The sequence below is a fragment of the Chelonia mydas genome, chromosome 12 (genome assembly GCF_015237465.2).
Source record: "Chelonia mydas isolate rCheMyd1 chromosome 12, rCheMyd1.pri.v2, whole genome shotgun sequence".
Classification (NCBI taxonomy): domain Eukaryota; kingdom Metazoa; phylum Chordata; order Testudines; family Cheloniidae; genus Chelonia; species Chelonia mydas.
The window spans coordinates 3770705-3796892 of NC_051252.2; the positions used below are offsets into that span (position 1 = coordinate 3770705).

At 49.3% G+C, this 26188-nt stretch overlaps 2 protein-coding genes and 1 non-coding gene across 9 annotated transcripts in view; 2 read left to right on the forward strand and 1 right to left on the reverse strand.

Annotated features, from left to right (window-relative positions):
- COG4 (component of oligomeric golgi complex 4) overlaps positions 1-19759 on the reverse strand; it is a 32200-nt gene extending 12441 nt beyond the window's left edge. The window contains exons 1-10 of one of the 4 annotated variants that reach the window (XM_037877653.2): positions 19437-19759; positions 18198-18280; positions 17188-17302; positions 13913-14087; positions 10641-10834; positions 9218-9323; positions 7280-7437; positions 6348-6406; positions 2721-2854; positions 1122-1240 (exon numbers count right to left, since the gene is read on the reverse strand). In XM_037877653.2, coding sequence (XP_037733581.1) covers positions 1122-1240; positions 2721-2854; positions 6348-6406; positions 7280-7437; positions 9218-9323; positions 10641-10834; positions 13913-14087; positions 17188-17302; positions 18198-18280; positions 19437-19583 — 1290 coding nt within the window. In that variant the 5' untranslated portion in view covers positions 19584-19759. The other 3 variants (XM_037877654.2, XM_037877655.2, XM_043526373.1) reach the window with 3 other exon arrangements.
- Positions 19617-26188, forward strand: part of SF3B3 (splicing factor 3b subunit 3) — a 47802-nt gene continuing 41230 nt past the window's right edge. Inside the window, exons 1-4 of one of the 4 annotated variants that reach the window (XM_043526367.1) lie at positions 19617-19795; positions 22980-23096; positions 23517-23843; positions 24965-25137. In XM_043526367.1, the coding sequence (XP_043382302.1) occupies positions 23027-23096; positions 23517-23843; positions 24965-25137 (570 nt within the window). In that variant the 5' untranslated portion in view covers positions 19617-19795; positions 22980-23026. The other 3 variants (XM_037877499.2, XM_037877500.2, XM_037877501.2) reach the window with 3 other exon arrangements.
- Positions 24225-24302, forward strand: LOC114021644. Its single transcript, XR_003566121.1, has one exon. It is a non-coding gene; the product is annotated as a small nucleolar RNA SNORD111 (small nucleolar RNA).

Genomic DNA, 26188 nt, shown 5'->3' on the forward strand with positions numbered 1-26188 from the left:
GCCTCTCCACAGCACACCCAGCCAGGGACCTCGGGCCCTGTCGTCACACGGCAACATGACACGCAGCTGGTAAAAATCAGAGCCAGGCTGGGGGGTCTACCTATTAACACACAATCTGTCTCACAGGGCTCAAACCCAACCTACTTGCATCATCCCCCTCCAGGGTATCGGGTACATGCTTGTCACCATGTGACGGAAGAGTCTCTTACACTGCACGGGGTGTGAAAGGGGCTTGGGGTACGTGAAACTCATTGTTATGTCACGTTAGGAAGCATCTTAACGTCCAGTCCTGGCTAAGGGTCCTTTGGCATGGCATGCTCAATGGCAGCGCATGGGAGGGCAGGCTGAGGAGCAACGCCGTAAACTGCTAGAATGGCTTTCAACACCAGGATCCAGCACACGTCACAAGCTCTGCACAGAGGAGTCACTTCATCCGCTCCTGACATACATCCGCCTCTGTGGTGCCTGGAGCTGTTCATCAGCGCACACCAAGCATTTAGTACAGGAAGCTAAGGATATGAGCGTGGCTGACACTGCAGGATATCCAGGTCAGTGGAGTCATTCCCCAAGTTAACCTTGTTGTCTTGGCCAAATTCTAACACTCCTACTCTAGCAAGAGGCGCCAAGACCACAGTTCTACACCCCATCAGCCCAGCAACGCCTTAAGCCACCCTTGGTCTACTATTGCTTCCGAGGAAAACTGCCCCCAACAGCACCGCCAGCAGTGCTCTGGGTTTTCCTTAGGAGACTGTGGCCAGGTGCAACTCTGCGAAGCCTACCGAGTCTGACCTGACCATCTGCTTGGGGGTGTCTGGTTGCAAGCCTTACTCCATATCTATATGGGGGACTCTGGGCTGGGAAGCTCAGAAAGGAGTTTTTCCATTAATTCTGTACATTGTTCATGTGAAATTGTTCCCAATGACCGCCCCAGAGGTCGTTTACTGAAAGGGGCCAGGGGTACGAATGGAATCCCCATACACGACGTGTGGCAGGGAGCCCCCTGCATGTCTTCACCCAGCAGGACTGTGGAGCAGCAGGAACCAGAGGCTTCCACCTCCTTAATCCCCTGTGGATTTCAAGGCCCGGTCCCCACCCCAGGCTACCCAGGACGTAGGCCCTACCTTGTTGACAGTCTCCCGCATGAAGTACTCCTCCATGGTGATGTAACAGCCAATCAGCTCTTGCATGGTGCGGCTCAACAGACAGTTGTTGAGGAGCTTGTCCAAAGACTTTTGATGCGCTGCAGAGAGCAAGCCAGAACCATCACCAGTGACGGAGCATCCGAAAGCACTTCCCCACGGCCACCTCAGCTCCTCAGCGGGGCAGCAGCGACCTGCCGGAATGGCACCCAACCGGCACACACTGTACAAACCCTGCCGCCCTGAACGAAGCGTGTGTCTGAACTGTGCAGCAAAGGACAGCAGACAGCACTGCCACCCTGACTCTGGGGGTATCCTGTACCAGCACCTGGCAAAGCCCCTCGGCATGCCAACTGCAGTCGCGCTGCCTGAGCTGAGAGAAGCCGGGTGAGCTGCAGAAGCAGCATATTTCGTTACTGGGCAAAGGACAACCATGGAACTCATCCGTCAGCTGCTCCTCCTGCGGGAGAGATGAGCTCCAAAGGGAGGCCCACCCCAACGGCAGCTGGGAAGATGACAGCTATGGCTGTGGGTCCTCGAAAGCGCAAGGTGTAAATTACAGGATCCTCAGGACTCCAGCAGTGAGACTAAGCACCCAGTGGGATATGAGAGGAAATCAAAGCTAGCCATGACCTCGATTAAGACACCAGACGAGCCCTTCATTTAAATTCCTCACCCCTTCCCAGGCTACTGCTCCCTTCCCCAGCTCTCCAGCCTACGTGTATCGAAGTTCACTCTGCTCAGAGAGAGACTTAGTTACCTTAAGGATTCTACACCGAAAAGGGGGCTGTTTGCTTTAGTGCCATGGCTCCCAAACTGGGGTTTGCGGAGAGCGAGTGGGTCACGTGCTGCTGGCTCACCTCCGTTTCCAGCTACTATGTAACAGACAGACATGCGAGTGGGAGCTGGCCCATGCAGCCATGAAAGAAAGCGGTGGTGTCCATGACACACTCTCCCCTCTTTCAGCTGCCCTCCATGCTTCAAAAATATTTAAGAACCCCGTTTTAGAGAACTAAGATAGCGCATGCAAAGCATGCCAGACACCTGCCAGCCAGGGAGAGATATAGAAGACAAGCCCTGCACCAAAGGAGGTCCAGGGCAACACCATGATGTGATGTCACCTCCAAATTTCAACAATGGCACTGTCCACCTGCTTTGGGTGGGTGGAGGAGAGAGTCCACCCTTTGCATTTGTTAAGTCCGACGTGCAACCCTGCCAGCTGCGGGGAAAGGAGACCAAGTAGCAGAAGGTAAAAGCTAGTCTCCAAACCAGCTAGCAGAAGAGCCTGACTGCACTAGAGGGCCAGGTTTCCTGGGAGACCTGAAGAGCGGTGTGCACAACAGTGAAGGAGGAGGACATGCTCCAAGAGACTGTGGGTCAGACTGTGCAGGAGGTTGGATGCATGAAATGCTACTGTGAAAATGGGGGTCCCCATGCCACACGGTCCAGCCCTCCAGAGCGCTATCCCAGAAGCTGCCTTCAACGAGCCGTCGCACAGCAGTGCCTGCTCTCACCCAGCCAGCTACCCACTGAGGAGCTGTGAAGACGGAGCCAGAGAAGGAATGGCATTCCAAGGATTACCTTGCTTTACCTCCTCCGAGGCCATGGAGTCTTCCACCTCAAAGTCCGAGACAATCCGTCTCTTGATAAATCTGAGGTACAGCTCGCTGCGGGCATTCATCAAGGTGACCTCTGTCAAAATGGGGTCAAGTTCCCTGCAAGGGGCACAGTAAGAAAAAATGTAGCAAGCCCACAAAAGGAAGGGCACTCGTTTTCCTAAACCAAATGACACAACAAGGCAGCACACTCTACAGAATCATGAATGCTCATTTCCGAGGGAGCCGGGAGAGTCAAAGCTCTGCAAGATGGCTCAGAACCGCCCGTCATTCCCTTTACTTTCAAATGCATTGCTGAACTCAGGCCTGCTGAGACTTGCTTCTGGCCACTTTATTATGGGTAGTAAAACACAGGACCTGCCAGATTTGAGCAGGCCAGGAGTCCAGCCAGCCCAAAGTGCCACCTGAGAGTGGCCAGCACCGGATATTTCAGAGAAAAGTGCAAGACACCTACAGTCGAGGTTCCTTCCCCACTCTGAACTCTAGGGTACAGATATGGGGACCTGCATGAAAACCTCCTAAGCTTATTTTTACCAGCTTAGGTTAAAACTTCCCCAAGGTACAAGCTATTTTCCTTTTTCCCTTGGACTTTATTGCTGCCATCACCAAGCATCTAACAGATATATATAACCGGGAAAGAGCCCACTTGGAAACGTCTTTCCCCCCAAAATCCTCCCCAAACCCTACAACCCCTTTCCTGGGGAAGGCTTGATAAAAATCCTCACCAATTTGCATAGGTGAACACAGACCCAAACCCTTGGATCTTAAGAACAATGAAAAAGCAATCAGGTTCTTAAAAGAAGAATTTTAATTGAAGAAAAAGAATCACCTCTGTAAAATCAGGATGGTAAATACCTTACAGGGTAATCAGATTCAAAACATAGAAAATCCCTCTAGGCAAAACCTTAAGCTACAAAAAGACACAAAAACAGGAATATCCATTCCATTCAGCACAGCTTATTTTCTCAGCCATTTAAACAAACAGAATCTAACGTATATCTAGCTAGATTACTTACTATGTTCTAAGACTCCATTCCTTCCTGTTCCCGGCAAAAGCATCACACAGACAGAGAGAGCCTTTGTTTCTCCCCCCCTCCATCTTTGAAAGTATCTTGTCTCCTCATTGGTCATTTTGGTCAGGTGCCAGCGAGGTTATCCTAGCTTCTTAACCCTTTACAGGTGAAAGGGTTTTTCCTCTGGCTAGGAGGGATTTTAAAGGTGTTTACCCTTCCCTTTATATTTATGACACCTACAATGGACAGTTACCGAAGAACCTGCCCAAAGAGGAAGTTTCCTCCTATCCCCAAGCAGTTAGGAGACTTCTTGTGTCCTGAAGCAAGAGGGATTATGATTGGTATTAAATTCAGGGTCACAAGACAGTCACTGTCCCAAGCAGTTTACCATGTAAAATAACCACCCTGACATATAATGCACAAAAGGAGCAAAGGATGGATTTATCAAAAAGCTCTGCAAAAATAATTAAAGAACAATGTTCATTATGTTGGTGGATGCGACTACCATTGATAGGCTGGGGCAGAAGCCGTACTAGACCCAGCTAGCAATAGGTGTGATCCCTGCCCAGCCAGGGCTGGAATCTCCTGGACACTGCTCCCTCCGTGTGTGCTTTGGTATACAAACATTCATTACAAATCCTTGGCAAGAGCTAGTCTGCACCTGCAAACAACAAGGGGTTTGTCTTGATTCAGCAGGTGAGGAAACAATGGTACCTGCACGCAAAGAATAGCACATTGAGTGTGCAGAGAAAAGGTAGCTTCTTGTGTAATTTAAAAGGAAACATACTCCTCGAGCCTGCTTCAAAATCACTGTGCAAACATGACTTAAGCCTTGTCTACGCTGGCAGCAGCACGAAGGGCACGTGTGGCTACATGCCGCAGTGAAAAGCAGGCTGTATCCATGCTGGTGTGTACTACACATGGCAGTGAAAGGCTCTGGCGGGGGGAGCTGCCGGAGTCTTTGCCTGCTGCCCCCCCGCCAGAGCCTTTCACTGCAGCAGGGATGCTACACTGCTAAAAATAGCTGTGTAGACATGGGAGGCACTGCTTGGGCACTGGAGAGCTGTCTAGGGTATGTGCCCTAAGGGTCTGGCATGTCTTCACTCACCTAAGCTATGCCTCATTATCTACACTGCTGTTTTTACCCATGCTGAGGGGACGTGTAGTATATGTTCTCTATACACCACTGTAAATGTAGACGGTGCCTTACACAAAGCCTCACCACCAACCTGATGGGCAGGGAAATATTATCATCCCATTTTACAGATGGGAAAGCTAAAGCCCAGAGAAAATAAGAACAAAATGGCCATGCTGGGTCAGACCAATAGTCCATTTAGCCCAGTATCCTGTCTTCTGACAGTGTCCGGTGCAAGATGCTTCAAAGGGAATGAACAGAACAGGGCGATTATCAAGTGATCCATCTTTTGTTGTCCAGTCCCAGCATCTGGCAGTCAGAGGCCTAGGGGCACCCAGAGCATGGGGTTGTGTCCCTGACTATCTTGGCTAATAGCCACTGATGGACCTTATCCTAATGATGAATTTATCTAATTCTTTTCTGAACCCAGTTATAGTTTTGGCCTTCAAAACATCCCCTGGCAACGAGTTCCAGAACGACTTGCCGAAGGAGGTTACACACGGCGAGTGTAATAAATGGTCATATACAATCACAAAAAGAAATTGTTTGAACAAAAATGTTTGTATTTTTTTAATATGCATTTCTAGCACCTTGACATGGTGGGAAGGCTTGTGTTTTCCAGTGCGCCTGAGAACTCTGCCGGCGGGAGCCTAAACTCCCGAGAGCCACCCAAGGGGAGGGACTGGACGAAAAGCTGCTCCTCCAGGTTGGGAGCTGAGCATCAGGCTAATCTAGCCTCGCTGAGACATAGGCCAACAAACTATCCTCATAAAGAAGTTAAATTATAGAAACACACCAAGGTAGGTGTGTTGTTCAGGGACGGCAGAGCTTGGTGTGCTCTGAGTGACATCCGACTGCATGGGAAGGATTCAGCTGTATCTACCTGGCATGCACAAGCGTGGTATCTGGGCTTCCATGGCTTTAATCTGGGGCAACTGACAAGTTTAAGACCATAATGAGCAGGGAAAATGAAGTATTTCAGTTTATTAGAGAGAAATTGATGCAACAGAATCTCGCTGTGTGGAGGGAACACAGTCCAGAGCCCAGAGTTCTGATTCCAGCTCTGCCATGGACTTGCTGTGTGGGAAGTCACAACACCCCATGGTGGATCACTTTCCCCAGCTATAAAAGAGTCACCATCTCCCTCACCAGAGAGGGCTGGCAGAGCTGCAGGTTGGGCATCAGCCTCCTGCACTGGCCTATTCCTAGGCGTTCTGGGAAGTCAAGGTCTGATACTTCAGGTAATGAACAAGCAGAACAAAGAAGCATTGAGACCATCTTTATGGACCCCTAAAGGGCAATAAAGACACACACCAAAGGGATTTTATGCTTTAGTGGTTGTCAAGCATTTGGAAGATGGAAAGTGCTAGCTACCTGCGAAGCAGCATTAATGCCAGAGGAATAGTGTGGAGGAAGAAAGCAGCTAGTGTTTTATTTTCTGTACCTTGGTTCAATCTTTTCTGTAGCTGAACTTCTCACCATGCTGTTTTGAACGTGCTGGAACTGCAATTGTGAGAACAGGAGAGCCATCACCATCTCCGCCCGCCATCGCCCTTAACCCCACGCTAGGTTCCCCTATAGGACCGATCCTGCTGAGGAGCAGCTGGCACAGGGAGGTCCGAGGGAAAACCGACCCACTCGCAGCCCCTGTTCCCCAGCAACTGAACTTACTGTGGGGCTCAGTGAGGACTTAGGCCAGGCAGAGCAAACGCAGATGGCCTCTAAAGGTGTGTGCCTATGAGACAGCTAACAGCAGTGCTGTAGCTGGCAGGAGGATCACTGAAAGAGTTAGAGACACAGTCTAGATCAGAACGCCCCACAGGATTTCTCCTGTTCACCCAGTCAAGCCCCAAAGGATCATCTTTGCTTCTCCCACTCATGTCCCGCGGCCGCTGTCCTTCAGGGCAAAGAGTAGATGCCCACTTCCTGGCACTCTGTCAGCCATCAGAGCAGTGATGGAGTAATGCCAGGTCCCTTCCACCCACTCACAAGTAGGGTTGCCAACTCTGCCTGAAGCTCTTCCAGCAGATATTTTTTTCCCAACATGACAATGTCATTTTCTTAAAATATCCCATTGAAATCTCCCAGATTGTTTTCAATAGTCACTGGGAGATCGATGCCAATTCCAGGACACTCAGTTCTGGAGGGTTGGCAACCCTACTCACAAGGCTGAGCTTGCTGCCTCAAACCTGCTGGCCTGGAAAGTGAGGTACCAAGCCCAGACTTCCCACATGGCCATGCAGAGCCCAGCAACGAGGCTCATGGAGCACACACCACTTGCGAAGGATTACAGGAGGTTAGAGAATCACTGGGTATGAGGCTCAGAGCCGGCTCTAGACGGCAGCCCAGTCAGTCTACACTGCACATCACTCTTACCTGCCTGTGATAGTCCCTCTGCTTGATGAACTTGTCCACCACCTTCTCCACCTGCTGGTCACACTCCACCTGCAAGTGCTTGATCAGGGTGTACAGCTTCCCTGGCCCATAGTAGGTCTCCACTATGGGCTGGTGGGTCTCCACGATCCGAGCGATTCCTGCCAGAAGATAGCGGTGGTGATTTTTCGTGGCTTTAGTGGTGGTAGGAAGCCCCAGGCAGGGCAATTGCCCAATCCTGACCAAGACCTGGGCTGTGGCATCCTGATCTAGGGCGTAGGAAGGGGCACACAGCGCCTCCCCAAGCGCAGCTCAGAATCCAGGCTGGTGGGATCCTCATATCACCCACCCCTACATCCTGGGGTGCCCTTCTCCCTCCCCAAAGTTATACCCTCCACCTTCTCTCCCTTTTCAATCTAGGTCTGCCCTACGAGCAAGGGGTGCGAGTTCCCTGCTTGGATACGCACACGAGGGTAGCCCAGGGAGAGCTAGTGCCAGTGTACACAGCACCGTAGCTGCAGGAGCATGGGCAGCAGCAGAGCCACGGCTGAGCCATGCCGAGTACAAAAGCCAGTGGGCAGGTACCCAGCCCATGCCGCTCAGCCATGCCGCCGCTGTCCAGGCTGCCGCGGCTGCGGTGCTATTTCTACTCACGTTAGCTCTAACCGGGCGACTGCGCTACCTGTGCGTGAGGGCTGCAGCAGATACCTTGCAGCCACTCCCAGGCAGCTCTTCGGGGGAGGCAAGCCAGCCCTCTCCCAGAGCCTGAAAGGCCAGCCCCTCAACCATGCCTTCAGCCTCAATGCACTCCCAGCTGCCTGCTCCAGAAGCAGGGCACGTCGTGCTCGCTGCCAGCCAATGCAGCCAGCACTAGACGCAGGTGGGCCACCAAGCGCATTTGCCAGGTATAAAGCTTTGCACAGAAGAAAGCTGCAGCTCCCTAATCACCAGTTAAGCCAACTGGAAAAGAAACCTCTTCCCACAGCCAACACCAAAGCAGATCCTGAATGCCAAAGACTGAGTTCAATCCCCTACACACCCTTAATGCTACAAGAGAACAGTTCTAGCTCTAGAAAACTCATCTCAAGGCAAACTCTGCTCCTCTTCCCCAGACAGATGCTCCGAAAGCCAGCCCTGTGTTCTGCACCTCACACCACTGCCAGGCAAGCCTAGAAGATACACTCTGGGCGGTCAGCAGCAGCAGAGTGCAAACACAGGAGAGTGGCTTGGCAGTAGCATAGTATGGGATGACAGCAGAGCACTCTATTCCTTTCCTTGATGGTCTTCCCACAACACACATACCAGTCCCTGGCCCTCCACTCTCAAGGAGGGCAAGAGCTGCCTTGCCCCAACCCCAGAGAATCAGCCCAGGGAGGGACAGCAGCTCTTTGGCCTTACGGGCTGGGATTTGTTCATCCAGTCAGGTGAGGCTGGGGAGTTGTGCGTCTGGAAAACTCTTCAGCAACTAACCAATTTGTTTGGGGGAGCCGAAGGGAAAAGGGCAGCTTTCATGCCCCGTTCACCAAGTCCTTTCACATCCAGCTGACTATTTAAGGCAGAGATCTACAACTCTTCCTGTCCGGCTCTGGTTCAGTCCCTTAGGCTGAGAGAGACTGAGAAGGATAAATTCCAGGAGGAGCCGTGGGGAGGAAGCCTGTGGGGAGGAAGCCAGCTGGTCCTTTGCAAGTCCCTCTCCTGCCAGCCAAAGCTGAATAAAGAGCGAGCTCCAGACCCAATGCCCCCTGCTGGCCAGAAACAGACAGCACTCCAACCTAGCTGGGTCACTGGGCTCCAACAACCCTTGTACTCTATTCCAGCACCACCGAGAGGAAAACGGCGCTGTTCTGCCCTCCTGCAGCCAGAAATGAGAGCTTCGATATTGTCTGGGCACCTTCCATCGCGGAAGATTTCCAGCTGACAAACCGTGCAGGGAGGGATTACCTTCAAAGAGGAGCGTCAGTGTATCTGCAAAGATGACTGCAGCCCTACGGTCACTCATGTCTGTCTCCATCACCAGTAACAGGTTCTCCTTGGCTTTGTTAGCGACCTAAACTCCAGGGGAAGGAGTGCGTCAGTGTGGTTCTGGCAGAGCCCCCGCACAAGGGAGACTTTTGCCCTCCTGCCCCATACAGCCCTTCCCCCTGCTGTTCCACCTTCCCTGCCACCAGCACGACAAGACACATGGACCTTACAGAGCAGGTGTTAATGCTCTGGGTCAGATGGCAGAGGGGACTCCAGGGGTAGGGCAGTCTACATCTCTAGCAGAGATAGGTGTATTCGGCTGTGCTATGCAGACAGGAACCACTGTCTAGAGGTGACAAATCCTAGCTTCTCACCTCTAGAAAACCTAGCAAAAGGCAGCCTAGCAAATACCCCCAACACCATTCACCAGGGCTCCTGTGCCCTGTGCAGAGAGCTGTAGGACATGAGATCAATGTGGTACAGCCTGGCTTCCTTCAGCACCTGGGTACCTGACTGTAATTCCCTTTTACACCACTGGGGGGCACCCCAAGTGCTTTCTGTGAAGACAAAGTAGCCCAGCAAGGCCCTTCCTGTCTCTCACCCCCAAGACTAAAGGGACAAAAAGAAGGGCCCTGGGAATCTCCAAGGAACCTAACTGTACCTGTGACCTTGTTCTATGCACTGTGATCTCCTTCTAGACACTTCACCCTTCCCTCCCCATTCTGCCCCATCCCAGTTCTCCCTCTCCTTCCAAGTCTCCCCACAGGCTTTCCCAGGTCTTCGCCTGTTGGGGCTCTTTCCACTTCCTCACTGTTTCCACTGTTTCCCATCCAGTCTGGTTCCTTTTCTCTAGAACAACCACAGGCACCAGCACTAGGCACAGCCCCAGGCACCAGCAGCTAGGACCAGGGGAGCAGGAGATGTAGACCCCTCAACAAAATGCTAAGGTCTCATTTTCTGGGAGAAATCTGGCTAACCACAAGGGATCATTTAATCAGACTGAGGCACATAATGGCACCAGGAGAAACTGATCAGTGTGCCAGTGCAGTAGGGCTGGGTGCAGAGGGGCCACGCTGGCCATAGGCTGAGCGCAAGCAGCACGGTGCTGTCTCTAAGTGAGATTGGGGGGGGGGGGGGGGGGGGGGGGGGGGGGGGGGGGGGGGGGGGACCACAGAGTGAGGGCCTGGGATCTGTGACTGATCACCCAAAAGCCCCACCTGGTAGCACAAAGAGCAGGGAAAGTGCTGACCAGGCCCAATCTCGTCTCGTCGCATCTAACCATTATTAGATGCGCAGGAGCCAAGATCTCGTTCCTCAACACCTGTGTTGGCAGAAGCCCAATTTTACTCTCCTCTGAGGTGCTGTGGCCAGGGGCCACCGTGGGTTCTGCAGCGCCCATTACCTGTTTGCAGAGGTACTCTGAGAACTTGCTCAGCCCCTCCTCGTGTAAGCCCAGCAGGGGGAAGATCTTGAAGAAACGTTCCACCTGAGGCAGGTTGCCCTGCTTCGTAGCCACATCAAATTTCTCAGTCACTATGATCTTCAGGCGCTGCTCTGCCTCCTGCAGGAGTTTCAGGTTGGCATCAATTATGCTGCCTGTTCAGAGGGCACAGCACTGCATTAGTACCAGGTTCAGGACACTCACCCTCCTGGCACCGCGCCCCTGTCGGAATAACTCCAAGTTGGCAGTCAGGAGCCATCAAAGCCTGGAAGGAGACAGGTCCCTGGCTCATATTCATTTCTTCCCCCAAACCACCCAGGACCTTTAACCTAGAGGTAAAAAGGGGGGTGGGGGTGGGAAGGGTATGTGTATACATAGACTCTTCCAGCTCTGGGGGCTCATCATATCCCTATTCCCTAAGGCCTGGAGAGAAAACCTAATTAGGGTTAAAACACGTTAGCAACTCTGATGAACATCATTAATCCCTCCCTCTCTCTCCTATTGGCCCACACCCCCATATCCACCATGCATGGCCAATCAGATGCTCCATTGAAATACCATGGCATGCCTACTCCCTGGGTCAGCAGAGGGGCTATTAACTGGAACAGCCACTACAAGCTGGCCATGTTTATCTTGGTTCTTTAGGAAGTCACCCCCCCACACACCCAATGAGCACCCCACATGTTTAGCGAGAGGGCAGAATGCATGCCCCCCAACCCACCAATGCCCAGGTGTAGAAGATGGGAGCAGCGGAAGATGGAGAGGGTTAGGAACAGCTAATTACAGAGAAATGGAATGGTGACTGAGCTCTGGCAGGATGCTGTACAGCAAGGTCTTTACAAATTCACTCTCTAGCCAGTAAGGAATTTCTGTAGGTGAGACTGGACGGGGCAGAGCACTAATGCATCAACCTCTGCAATATTTGAACTTCTATTTAAAAAAACAAAATGAGACAAGAGGATTTACAAGCCATTCTGATTATCAGCGGCACACACGGAAAGCTTTCATTACTAAGGCTGCCTGAGATTGCAGACAGACAGCTGCTGTCTCTACAACTCAAAGCGTCCCCCAACTAGCAGCAGCAGGAAATTGGCACGAATCTGCTAGATTTTGCCATGGCTATTCATCACCTTGTGGGCAGCCATGAAACTGAAAAGAATCAGTCTTATTCTGCTGCCGCTTGGGGAAAAAACTCCGAGCTGCAGCCCAGACATACTGGAGCTATTCACAAGGACCCCAGAAATGCAAGATAGGGGAACATGGAGACATGGCCCTCTTCAAAAGCAGCACATAGGAAAGTCTGAATGACAGAGGGCAGGGAGAGGAGAAAGAGCTCCTCACGACTTCCAGAAACCAGAGGGCAGTGGGCACGAGTAATCACCCTGGGCCTGGCACTACCACCTGCTACATCTGTGGTGCAGCAGCACAGAATGCTGTCCTGGAGAGAGACAGCCAATGAGAGGGCAGCTTGAGCCGGGGAGAGGGCTTGGAAAAAGCTGTTAGATAAGGAGGGAAGGAGAAGAAGCTAGATGCTGAGCAAGCAGATGAATTGGCTCTGGAGTAGGAGTTGAGGGGGCAAAAGAAAGGAACAGGACAATAAAAACAGGGGACTGGGAAGTGAGAAGGAGAAAAGAAAGAAAAATAGGAAAGATTTCAGGATCAGGAGAAGCAGGAAAAAAACCAGACCCGAGTATGTGAGCAGATATGTTAGAGAAGGGAAATAGATGGAAATAAAATCTACAGACGTACCAGAGACAGACTATCAAGGGGAAAACCTAAAGGAAATATAATTGGTGAAAAAGGGAATTGGTCAAATTTATTATTTATTTGGTGTATGCAGTCTGGTCAAGCCAAGCCACATTTTGCAGTCCTAAACAAGATGTGTCACGGTTTGTGGCTGCCCACACTGATATAGTGGACTGCCTCTAAAACATCACTGAAATTCAGCTGCAGCACAAATTCCATGTCTGGTACGAAACCAGCTGAGAAGGTGCCGTTGCCTTCATGGTAAATCAAACCCGGGTTGACGTTGAGTGAGGTCTGAGACAAGATAATTGATCAAGAAGCTGTATTAGATTAAAACAGATCCTGAAAACAGTAAGTGAGAAGTCCACCCACAAGGCACCTAAAGTACATGAACATCTGTTTGAACATCTGTTGAAGGAATACAGTTCAAAGGTGCCTAATGGACAAATGAGGGCCCACAAGGTAAACAAACCTGACTTGTGCATAAACTCAGTGGAAAGAGGTCCACCCTCAAGAACACTGAATCTACGGAGCAGTAAAAGTCGAAGAGAAGCAAAGAACAGGACAGCAAGAGTGGAGCTGAACTTACAGCCAAGGAGGAGAAAAGTTGATTCTTCCCTGAAGTGACACAGTCTATTGTTGAATGATCTCTTTTGTTCTTATTAATAACAATGTATTTGATATTAACTGCAGAGTAACGAAGGGTACCATGTACAAACTCGCAAAGGTTAACGTGCTGGTAACCTATGGGTTATTACTATAGGTAGTAAGTAGTTGGTTATGTTATTTATCCTCCTGGGACAATTTGGGGGGTTTTCCCTTATCAAGTTCTAAAAATTTTAAATGATCCCTTTTGTCTTGGTTTGCATCTGCCTCGCCTCACAGTTAGCATAACCTAGCCGGGTCACTGCACATGATTCAACTTTATCAGACACCTACAAGCCAGTGATTTAATATAAGAAATTAAACTACAAAGCAGAATCCAGGGACAAGCTCCTAACAGGTATTCCAGCAACCCTCTGGGCATCACACCATGATGCTGCACTGGGCCCTCACTGATGAGCACCCTTCCTCCCATCTTTTCTATCATGCACCACTGATTAGTGCATTTAGCCTGTTGGCTAGTAAGTGGCTGCCAAGCTCTTCAAGCCCCAAGTCAGTAACTCTACATGTGTGGCAGTTTGCATAGATTTAGGGCCAGAAGGGGCCATTATGATTATCTAGTCTGACTTCAGTAGCCTTTTCAGTAACTAGCCACCTCAGCTTTCCCCCGAGTAGTATTTGAACCTAATTATATCTCAGAAGTATTCAGACATTTCCATGTAAACGGCTACCTACAGAAGCTGCCAACTAATTCCATAATCACAGACTTTGTTAACACACCACCCGTTGGCTTCAGTTTCTTTGGCTCTGGACAAAGTTAGAGCCTCAAAAAGCAAGAGTGCTCAGGTTATTTTACTAAACAGCTACACCTGGACAGCACCTACCCTCCTGGCCTTGTCGGCTCAGCTCAATGACTGATTTGTCCAGAGACAAGTAGCGGTGGATATGAGCAGCTGCTTGTTCATAATCTTCATTTCTCAATGCTGTTTGAACCCCATCCATGCAGAACTTCAGGTCCAAGATGTCATCAGCTCTCTGGATGGCCTGATAGAGGCGGTTCTGCAAGACAAACAGCAGTTAAGACTCCCTTTCCGTGGCTGGGCCAGAGAAACAGAACTAGAGAGAGGAGAGAGTACAGCAGGAGGGGGAGGAGAGATGGCTGCCAGAGATGGAGAGGCTACTTCGGTATAAGGTCAGCAACTAGCTGGATGAGGAGCTTGAGCTGCTTTGAGAGTTGTGATGGATGACCTTAAAGGAAGAAGGGCCCCAAGTCTGTCCACCCAAAATCTGGATTGTACTCAAGAGCCACCCCTAATTTGCACAGAACAGAGCAGATTACAGCTCACTCACCTTTAGCAGAGAGGCCTGGTCTGCACAGATTACAGGTGTCAGCATGCAATCTTTAAATCTACCTCTGTACAAAGAAGACGGTAGCTCCAGACTACAGCATGGACCTCTGAGGTCCATGTCTACCTCCATTGTCTCAACCTATTACACCAGGAGTGAGGAAGGGAGGAATCATAGAATCATAGAATATCAGGGTTGGAAGGGACCTCAGGAGGTCATCTAGTCCAACCCCCTGCTCAAAGCAGGACCAATCCCCAACTAAATCATCCCAGCCAGAGCTTTGTCAAGCCTGACCTTAAAAATATCTAAGGAAGGAGATTCCACCACTTCCCTAGGTAACGCATTCCAGTGTTTCACCACCCTCCTAGTGAAAAAGTTTTTCCTAATATCCAACCTAAACCTACCCCACTGCAACTTGAGACCATTACTCCTTGTTCTGTCATCAGCTACTACTGAGAACAGGCTAGATCCATCCTCTTTGGAACTCCCTTTCAGGTAGTTGAAAGCAGCTATCAAATCCCCCCTCATTCTTCTCTTCCACAGACTAAACAATCCCAGTTCCCTCAGCCTCTCCTCATAAGTCATGTGCTTCAGCCTCCTGATCATTTTTGTTGCCCTCCGCTGGACTCTTTCCAATTTTTCCACATCCTTCTTGTAGTGTGGGGCCCAAAACTGGACACAGTACTCCAGATGAGGCCTCACCAATGTCAAATAGAGGGGAACGATCACGTCCCTCGATCTGCTGGCAATGCCCCTACATATACATCCCAAAATGCCATTGGTCTTCTTGGCAACAACAGTACACTGTTGACTCATATCCAGCTTCTCGTCCACTGTAATCCCTAGGTCCTTTTCTGCAGAACTGCTGCCGAGCCATTCGGTCCCTAGTCTGTAGCGGTGCATGGGATTCTTCTATCCTAAGTGCAGGACTCTGCACTTGTCCTTGTTGAACCTCATCAGATTTCTTTTGGCCCAATCCTCTAATTTGTCTAGGGCCCTCTGTATCCTAACCCTACCCTCCAGTGTATCTACCTCTCCTCCCAGTTTAGTGTCATCTGCAAACTTGCTGAGGGTGCAATCCACACCATCCTCCAGATCATTGTGGTCACATCACAAGAGAGTACCACTATTTTTCCTCACCCCAAACTAATGAAGATATTGAACAAAACCGGCCCCAGGACCGACCCTTGGGGCACTCCACTTGATACCGGCTGCCAACTAGACATGGTGCCATTGGTCACTATCCGTTGAGCCCGACAATCTAGCCAACTTTCTATCCACCTTATAGTCCATTCATCCAGCCCATACTTCTTTAACTTGCTGGCAAGAATACTGTGGGAGACCGTGTCAAAAGCTTTGCTAAAGTCAAGGAATAACACGTCCACCGCTTTCCCCTCATCCACAGAGCCAGTTATCTCGTCATAGAAGGCAATTAGATTAGTCAGGCATGACCTGCCCTTGGTGAATCCATGCTGACTGTTCCTGATCACTTTCCTCTCCTCTAAGTGCTTCAGAATTGATTCCTTGAGGACCTGCTCCATGATTTTTCCAGGGACTGAGGTGAGGCTGACTGGCCTGTAGTTCCCCGGATCCTCCTTCTTCCCTTTTTTAAAGATGGGCACTACATTAGCCTTTTTCCAGCCGTCCGGGACTTCCCTGGATTACCATGAGTTTTCAAAGATAATGGCCAATGGCTCTGCAATCACATCCGCCAACTCCTTTAGCACATTCGGATGCAGCGCATCCGGCCCCAAGGACTTGTGCTCATCCAGCTTTTCTAAATAGTCCCGAACCACTTCTTTCTCCACAGAGGGCTGGTCACCTCCTCCCCATGCTGTGCTGCCCAGTGCAGTAGTCTGGGAGCTGACCTTGTTCGTGAAGACAGAGGCAAAAAAAGCATTGAGTACATTAGCTTTTTCCACATCCTCTGTCACTAGGTTGCCTCCCTCATTCAGTAAGGGACCCACACTTTCCTTGACTTTCTTCTTGTTGCTAACATACCTGAAGAAACCCTTCTTGTTACTCTTAACATCTCTTGCTAGCTGCAACTCCAAGTTTTATTTGGCCTTCCTGATTTCACTCCTGCATCCCCGAGCAATATTTTTATACTCTTCCCTGGTCATTTTTCCAATCTTCCACTTCTTGTGAGCTTCTTTTTTGTGTTCAAGATCAACAAGGATTTCACTCTTAAGCCAAGCTGGTCGCCTGCCATATTTACTATTCTTTCTACACATCGGGATGGTTTGTCCCTGTAACCTCAATAAAGATTCTTTACAATTCAGCCAGCTCTCCTGGACTCCTTTCCCCCTCATGTTATTCTCCCAGAGGATCTTGCCCATCAGTTCCCTGAGGAAGTCAAAGTCTGCTTTTCTGAAGTCCAGGGTCCGTATTCTGCTGCTCTCCTTTCTTCCCTGTGTCAGGATCCTGAACTCGACCATCTCATGGTCACTGCCTCCCAGGATCCCATCCACTTTAGCTTCCCCTACCAATTCTTCCCAGTTTGTGAGCAGCAGGTCAAGAAGAGCTCTGCCCCTAGTTGGAATGCTATCTGACCAGCTGTGATAAACAGGGGATTTCCTTTTTTTACTTGTACATTGGTATTGCCTAGGAGTGCGAAGGAGGTACCAGGATCCTGCCATGGTAGGTGCAATACAAACCTAGAACAAATCAGGGCTCGGCTTCAGCTCCTGTCTTCCCGCATGCAGGTGAAGAGCTCATGCTCCTCTATCTGTCAAATGCATACTTGCTCGTCTACTCACCCACACACAGCAGAAAGAGAGCTCAGTGCAGAGCTCCCACATTGTCCCGTTACCTTAGCAAGATCAAGCTGCCGAACTTTACTGCTGACGTTTTCAGCCAGGTTACAGGTGAAGGTGATCATCCCAGCCAACTGTCTGGCATCCCCCTCAATCAGCTGCAGGTTAGGACTGGAAACAGATGCAGGGAACATTGGTTATACATGTGAAAAGTGGATATGAAGCAGCAGTACATTCTGCGATGTATTTCCCCACACAGACACTTGCACCTGCCAGCACCATGGTCTCTCACCCCTCATGAACTGCTGCGTACTTTCACTGAGGCAAGAGGCCAAATCCAAGAGTGAGATGCAGAAGAAAGTAGCACATCCAGGCCTGACCAATGGCTGTCTCCCTTGTATTAAAACGGTGTGTGGAGTCGGATTGATGCGCTGGCCTTGTGTTTTGTGGAACTGCCATCTTGTATTCCAGAATCCAAGCTTTTATTAAATATAATTGAGGATCTAGCTCTTACGGTCATAAAAATAACTTACAAAATGAACTAGAGGTAAGTAGATGCAGTAACGTCTGCCCAAGTCTACAGACAGCCTGAAACAACAGAGCTGAAGAGGCATGCTATTTCCATTCATGTAAATTGACTGTTAACTCTTAAGCCTACTGTTAACAATTTGAATGTAATCTTTGTTTACAATTTCACTACTGATCAAAGCATGAGTGGGACAATTAAGAAGAACTTCACAATCTACTGTGAATGGCAGCTCATTTTGTTGTCACAGGTGGTCACATCACAAGAGAGTACAACTATTTTTCCTCACCCCAAACTAATGCTGTATAATTCTTTTTCATGTACCTTTCATGTCAAAGTGTTTTCCAGACAGAAATTGCTTCCCCACACTGACAGGCAGCTTCATCTGTGGTAGAATGAAGCAGCTACTGAACAGTGTAAGGTAACATTACAAGGAAGAATTTGATATCCAGAGCTTGCTTACTTTCTTTTTTAACCAAAGCCATCAGATCACATAGTACTAGCTTCACTCAAGCAGGATTAAACTGGTAAACTACTAACCCCAGGCGATGAAGGGTGACCATCTTGCTCTCTATGGTATTCTGTTGTTCCAGGAGCGTCTCCAGCTCTTCCTCCACCCCTTTCTGAAAAAGAAAGCAGCCCCACGTCACTTCATGCCCCTTTCAGACCAATCATCAACGCCACTAGCTAAGAACCAAACTCTCAAATCAGGAGCATGAGCCAAGCAGGGCACTAAAGCTTCTGAGAGTTCAGCTCATATGCAATCCTTCAAAAGCCCAGAAATCCATCCTAATCTGACAGGTTTCAGAGTGGTAGCCGTGTTAGTCTGTATCAGCAAAAACAATGAGGAGTCCTTGTGGCACCTTAGAAACTAACAAATTTATTTGGGCATAAGCTTTTGTGGGTTCGTCCACTAAAGCTTATGCCCAAATCAATCTGTTAGTCTCTAAGGTGCCACAAGGACTCCTTGGTGTTTTTGCTGATACAGACTACATTTACACCCCAGTCTCTTCTCAAAGGCCACTTCTGGGGTACGCGGGCAGTCCTTTATCACACATTTTTTTAAAAAATCACCTCTACCCAAGGTACAGGTGACCAAGCTGCCTACATGAGTGAATCAGAGTTCGGCAAGGTGCTCCCAGGCTTAGAAGATGGGGTTGCTGCAGAGGCAATAGAATCAGCCTGTCAGGGCTGTAACAGGTGGTCAAAGAAGCATTTAACGTTGTTGTTCTGTAGCAATCTTTCCTGACCATCTAATGAAGTTCTGGCAAAGAGACATCCAGTCTTTCTGGTCAGAGGCTATATCACCACCACATCGGGGGCAAAGGGAGTGGGAGTACTTGAAAAACATGACGACAGCTTTGCTAAAAGAACCTAAATAGAAGAGAACAGTTGGGAAAATGGCTATATGTTAATTTTGGAAAGTCACCCGCGCTAAGTCAGAGATATTGATGTTTTCCCTCCAAACGAGATGCAGGTGATTCCCTGCAGCGTTTCAGCACGCAATAATGGCTAGCTCATATGCAGTGCGTCTCAACAGTAGATCTCACAGCACTTGAAGAGGAGGTCAGTGACAGTGCGAGGCAGCCAGGACACCGATCTACACTTCAGTGAGCGTTTCAAAGAACACCTCGCGGTTCTCCCGCAAAGGAAAAGGAGTAAGTTTAGGTCCTTTTCTCTTATCCCAGGGACCCGTCTCTGGGGCAGGGCGGAGGGTCCCGACTCCCGGAGGGGGCGTGGGGCAGACCCAGGACCCGGCGCTGGGCGGAGCCGCCCCACCTCCTCCCCGCACAGGCGGCTGTAGGCGGCCTCCAGCTCTGGCAGGTCGGTGAGCGAGCGGATCCGCTCCATAGAGAGGGACGAGACGGAGGCGGAGACGCCGCCTTCCCCCCCTGGCAGCCACAACCCCGAGACAGCCGCCGCCATCTTTGGTTCCGGGTGACACCGTCACTTCCGGAAGAGCCTCCGAGGCCCCAGCGATGCGGTCCGCGCGGCCGTTAGGGCTGTCCCAATTGGTGCCTGAGTGGCGCATGCTCACGAGGCCTCTCGGTTTGGGTTGACGACGCGGAGCGAGGGTCTCCGGGGGTCGAAGGCGGTGGGGTAGGAGCCCCGGGGGAGTTGCCTCGTCTTTGTGTTGGGTTCGTTCAGGCATTGAGCGGGACAGCCCCGCGTCGCGCGCGCCGGCGCGTCGGAGGCCCCTGGGGGTGGGGCCGGTCAGGGCGCGCGCTGGGTCGATGGCGGGGCGGGTTGGCCGGCTGGTGGCCTAGGGGGAGCGAGCGAATCTGCCGCCATCCCGCGCGGTGAGAGCCGCCGTAGCCTGCGGGGCAGCGACGGGTAGGAGAGTGCGACGGGCCGCGGCTGTGGGGCGGGGTATCGGCCGCGCTGTGCTCCCCGAGCGCGCTCAGTGGCTCTGCGGCCCCTCCCGCTCCGGGCGGGCGGGGGAAGGGCGGGGAGAGGCCGGGGGGCGGGGGGGAGGCCGTGCACATCGAGGTGAGTGCAGGCTGTTCCGGCGGGAGCCGCGCGCGGAGTGGGGAGGGGAGGGGAGGATTGTGCGTCTGGGGCGGGAGGGAAGGGGGGGGGTGCGCGGGGAACACTGGGGAAGAGGGGAGCCGAGCATTGAAAACTGGTGGGGAAAGGAAGCGCGATGTCAATGGGAAGAATGTGCAGACGGGGCTGGGGTGGGAAAGCGGGGAGCCTTCCCCTTCCTTTCCTCTTTGAATGGCCTTTGGGTGCTTTGATTGCACATGTCTGCCTGATGCTGGTCCTGTGTGTGCTGCCTCACAGCGAAGAGGTGAGCAACTTTGCCTGACTTTTGTGTTCCCTGGGAGAAGCCAGGCCTCCTCCATAAACAGGGTGACTCTGTGGAGGTGCCCGAAGACAAATATTTCCATGGGAGGAGGAGGCATAGATGCCCTTGTTTCTCCAGGACTTTATTAAAGGGGCGCTATTAGCTTGAAAATCAAGTCCGCTGGATAGATAGCTCCAGGTGCTGAGTCACTGTTGTGTTTTGTGGTTTTACTATCACTGGGAGCTATTTTCTGTTCTAAACGTTTTTCTTTCCTCTGTTGCTGTGTGAAAGACCCACACGCAGCGGAATTTTGGTCCCTCATGGGGAAGTGGAACTGACCGCACAAAGGGTGCCGAAATGCACCACCAGTGATACCATCACAGGACCTAACCAGATCAGCCACACCATCACCGGTTCATTCATCTGCATGTCCACCAATGTAATCTACGCCATCATGTGCCAGCAATGCCCCTCTGCTATGTACATTGGCCAAACTGGACAGTCCCTACGTAAAAGGATAAATGGACACAGATCAGATATTAGGAAGGGCAATATACAAAAACCTGTAGGAGAACACTTCAACCTCCCTGGACACACACTAGCAGATTTAAAGGCAGCCATCCTGCAGCAAAAAACCTTCAGGACCAGACTTCAAAGAGAAACTGCTGAGCTTCAGTTCATTTGCAAATTTGACACCATCAGCTCAGGATTAAACAAAGACTGTGACTGGCTCGCCAACTACAAAAGCAGTTTCTCCTCCCTTGGTGTTCACACCTCAGCTGCTAGAAGAGGGCCTCATCCTCCCTGATTGAACTCCCTCCTTATCCCTAGCCTGATGCTTTCTTGCATATTTATAGCTGCCTCTGGAAATTTCCACTGCATGCGTCCGATGAAGTGGGTATTCACCCACGAAAGCTGATGCCCCAATACGTCTGTTAGTCTATAAGGTGCCACAGGACTCTTTGCCGCTTTTACAGATCCAAACTAACATGGCTACCCCTCTGAGAAATGCACAAAGTACACTGGAAAATAATTTTTTAAAATCTCAATTTTTTTTTAGTTATAATGTCTTAAGTGCTGATTGTAACCATCGTAGGTTACAGACTTCCAGGCAAAAGTGTAATCTTTATGTTGTCCCTTTAATTTAGGTGGAAGCTGCTGGCCTGTTTCCCTTATCTACCTGTAGAAATAAGCATTTCAGGCTAGGTTTCTACAGTACAGGGCAGACAGGGTAACCTGCTCTAAGCCACAGTTTGCACTGGTGCAGCTTACCCCAGTTTCAAGCAAAGGGTGAATGCCATTGATGAAAATAGCAGCTTTGTTTGTAACTCTATGCTAAGAGTTTGTGTTGTACTGCCAGCTGGCCACTGATGGCTGTGATCTGTAACCAGTCTCTTGTTTAAAATGATGCCATCGAGGTTGATGAGCCTAACATTAAACCAAACCTATTTTTAATTTTTTTTTTAAATGAAGCCCAGATTTATTCTTTCCTTCCTATCAGCACTTCCATACAAGAGCTGCAATATTCTCCTCCCTTACCTATAAACCTAGGGACCTAGAGAATAGAGCACTGAACTGAAAGTCAGGAGACATGGGTTCTTTCCCTGTCTCTGCCACTTGCAGAGGTGGCCTTGGACAAGTCACTTCACCTCTCCATGTCCTAGTTTATCCATGTGTAACATGGGAATAACACTTCCTTCCTCTGTAAAGTTCTTGGATTGCTACTGATGAGGTGGCATTATTAGAGATATTATTAAATTCTCAGAAGCAGACAGAAATGGAGTAAAAATACACAGGGAACAAGGACTGAAGTCAGTTTTGACAGCTTGTCCTTGCAAGAGCGTAGCCAAGGGCCTGTGCTGTTTCAGCTTGTCACTCAAGTCAGGTGCCTGCAGAAACAAACAAAGCTAGTATGTTAGTTTTTATGCAGCTCAGTGTCTGTCCTAAACTTAGATCGTAAATTGTATTAAAAAATCACTGTAGGCTAATAATTTTACACCAAATTGCCAGGTTTATCCTTCGTTCCTTCTAAATGAGTGTGACATGGATCAAAATGTCAGAGTCAGCCTAAAGGACCAAAAAAAAAGCTGACCTGCTATCTTTGTTTAAAAAGGAACTAAATGTCTTTTAAAATGAAACCCCTAAATAACTAGAGTAGGAAGCTAGAGTTTTCAGTGAATAGCTGACTTGGATCTAGTGGACTGAGCCATGGAATGGAGAACCAGGAACACCCAAGTTCTAATCTTGGCTCTGACTTGAAGTCTGTGGCTTTGAGCAAGTTTTCCTATTGTTAAAATAGGGATAATCTCATGAGTACAGAGAAGGCTGGGGGGGAGTCCTGATTAATCAGTGTTTGTAAGGTCCTTGAATGTTGGCCAGTTAGAATAATATGATCCATGCAATCTCAAAATTGTGTCTGTGGGACACAGAAACGCTGGCTGTTTAATGCTCTTCCTTTGGGCTGACACAATGTACGTTTTAAATGTAGATCCTGTTTTGCATATTCTTAATTTTTGTTGCTGTTTTGTTCACAGCCGACTCAATAAGTGAGACGCATGAGTGAAGTGGATCTGTTGCCACCATGTTCCTTTACAATTTGACGTTGCAGCGAGCCACTGGCATCAGCTATGCCATCCATGGCAATTTCTCAGGTAATCTCTGCTCTCCTGACTAGGAAACTTTCAGGCTGAAGTAAAGCAAGGTCTTTTCCATTATAAGCTACTTAGCTACAGCATTAGTTTTTCACTGAGGTTCTCCTCCTATTAGTGCTGCTACCTGGGTTGACTAAGAAGCTGCAGTTTGAGGGAAAGATCTGGTCTTGAGAAAGAACTTGGAACCAGGAATTTATAAATTCAGATCCTGGTTTTCTCACTGAGTTTGCGGGGCCTTAGTTAAATCATTTAACTTCTCTCTGTCTCAGTTTTCTGATCTGTAAACTGGATACTTGAATACTCTGGAGGCTGTGAGACTTGCTTTGGTGATTAATGTTTGAAAGGCACTTTGAATTTCTTGGTTTTTACATCTCCTAACTTATAGTTGGTGATAACTTTCTCATGGCTTTGACTTCTTAGGAACCAAACAACAGGAAATTGTTGTTTCCCGGGGGAAGATCCTGGAGTTGCTCCGCCCTGATCCCAACACAGGGAAAGTACACACCTTGCTGACAGTGGAAGTGTTTGGAGTCATTCGCTCCCTCATGGCCTTCAGACTGACAGGTGGAACCAAAGACTATATCGTGGTGGGTAGTGATTCGGGTCGCATTGTTATCCTGGAGTACCAGCCCTCCAAGAACATGTTTGAGAAGATTCACCAGGAAACCTTTGGCAAGAGTGGCTGTCGCAGAATCGTTCCTGGCCAGTTCTTGGCTGTGGACCCAAAGGGCCGTGCTGTCATGATCAGTAAGTCATCTGTACTGTCTCCTTAGTTGTAGCATTTAAAGAAGTGAGTGGGGGAAACTGATTCTCCTTGGGATTGTTGCTTTGCCTTTTCCTTACTTCAAGGATGACAGTTTTTGCAGCCTGCTTCTCAGCTGTAGTCTCAAGTGCTTTTCATGCAGGCATTTCATTAAATTCCAGCCTTTGGAATGAAAAGTCCAGATGTATGGAATTTGTTCCTGCCTATTGTCATGATTGCACAAATGAGTGCCAAAAATTGGGCCATAACAGTGTAGGAAAGAAACCTGCTCAGGTAGTGGTAAGCAAACAACCCATTTGAGGCTGATGATTGGAAAAAGGGAAGATGGGATGCAGACGACCCAGTCATGGTGCAGCCAGCTTCCTCTGCCTGAAATGATGATATGAATTCATGTCTCTTCTCTGAGATTGACTATGGAGACAACTGCATTTCTGATCAGGCCCTGCAGGTATAAACTCTTAGATTATTCCAACTTTCAGGGTTTGCATTACCAGGCAGCTTAACAATTGTATTATAGTGAAAATAATGACAATACTGGCTTGGAAGGAAGCTACTTGCTTCATTTTAACCTGAAGGTAGCACTGTGCAATTCGTCTGTTATTCAGGATGGCAGCTGAGAGCAGGACTTGCTCAGTAAATTACTGTGTATGCTGTGTATCAGCAAAGAAACGCATACCTCAATTACGGTGCAATTTTAGAGGGTTTCCATGGAACTGTTTCCCTTCTGTTGCATAGCTGCTACTCTTTCCTCATCTGTTAGCTACTGTGGCTGCATGTTTTGCCAAGCAGATGCTGCTGCAGATTTTCCGCTTGTGAACTGAACATACCTTGAGTTGTGGCTTGTGTGAGTGGAGCTTAAAAAGGTCATCTGCAAGGTTAAACCTGTTCCTGAGTCACTGATTCGTTTTTAAAGATTTTAAATACTGAAGTTAGGGAGTTGACATAAACTTAAGTGTGATGGGGAAATTATGGGACACGATGTTATGTTTCTGTTTTCCTGCAAAGCTGTCAGTTGGCTGTTTTTGTGCAAAGGCGGGTGGTGGTGCAGTTGTCTTCAGCTTCGCGTCCCCAATCTAGGTATTTTATGTACTGTTGTTCCCTGCAGGTGCCATTGAGAAACAGAAGCTGGTATACATCCTGAACAGAGATGCTGCTGCCCGGCTCACCATTTCTTCCCCACTGGAAGCCCACAAGGCCAACACCTTGGTCTACCATGTGGTGGGAGTAGATGTGGGGTTTGAAAACCCAATGTTTGCTTGTCTGGAAATGGACTATGAGGTAACCAGGGACAAGGTCCTTGTCTCTTACCCTACTCCCTCTGCTCAGCTAGCTCAGTCTCCTTCCTCTCTGTCTCTTCAGCTAGCGTGTCCACTTATGCCAAGCCTTCTCTGCCGCGCTAGCTGTCTGGGACGACCTCCCTGGGTCTCTGCTCATTGACTGTCAATCTCATTTCCAATCTTAGCTGAAATCCTCTTAATTGCTTGGTCCTTCTGTTACTGAACTGTGAACTACAGGCCTCCCTGCTCAATGCTCTTTTTGTATATTCTTCTCACTCTGGCCTTTGCACTTCATTCCAATGCTGCTGTTCACATTTAGAACTGCTTCCCTCTGCTGCAGCAGTACCCCCCCCCCCCCCCCTTCACTTGCATTCCTCCTCCAAATACACTTCCCCTGTCAAGCTTTCAATTAGTGATCCACCAGAATTACCGCCCCAGGTATAGATGCGTTGTCTGTGAACTCAGTGAATTGGGAGTCATCTCTCTTTAGATTGTTACAGCACTGAGCATATTTCTCGTGTTCAGGAAATTAGAAATGGTGGTGCAGTTTGGGAGAAAATGTGCATGAATGATTTTATGCAAAATAAAGTTGCATGTCGTAGTGTAACGACGATGCATTGTGGTTTAAAATGTACCCTAGTAGCCGCCGTGTCAGTCTGTATCCGTAAAAAGAAAAGGAATATTTGTGGCACCTTAGAGACTAACCAATTTGTTAGTCTCTAAGGTGCCACAAGTCCTCCTTTTCTTTTTAAAATGTACTCTAGAATCTCTTCCATCCTGCCATGGGGTTGGTGATACTATAGCTGGCAGCTAGGGGGAGCATTGAAAATCAACATAACGCTCCAGACAGCATTGACAAATGTTTCTCGGTATATCTAGCTGCAAAGGCAGCTGTTTTATACCCATTCAACATTTTACAGTTACGTGTTGCAACTAACCAGCGCTGCCTATTATTACTGGCAATAATTCTACCCAGTTGCTTCCCCTTTGTTACTAGAAAATGCCTGGGGTCTTGATCCTTTGAGGTGCTGCGCCCGCAGCTTCCATTGATT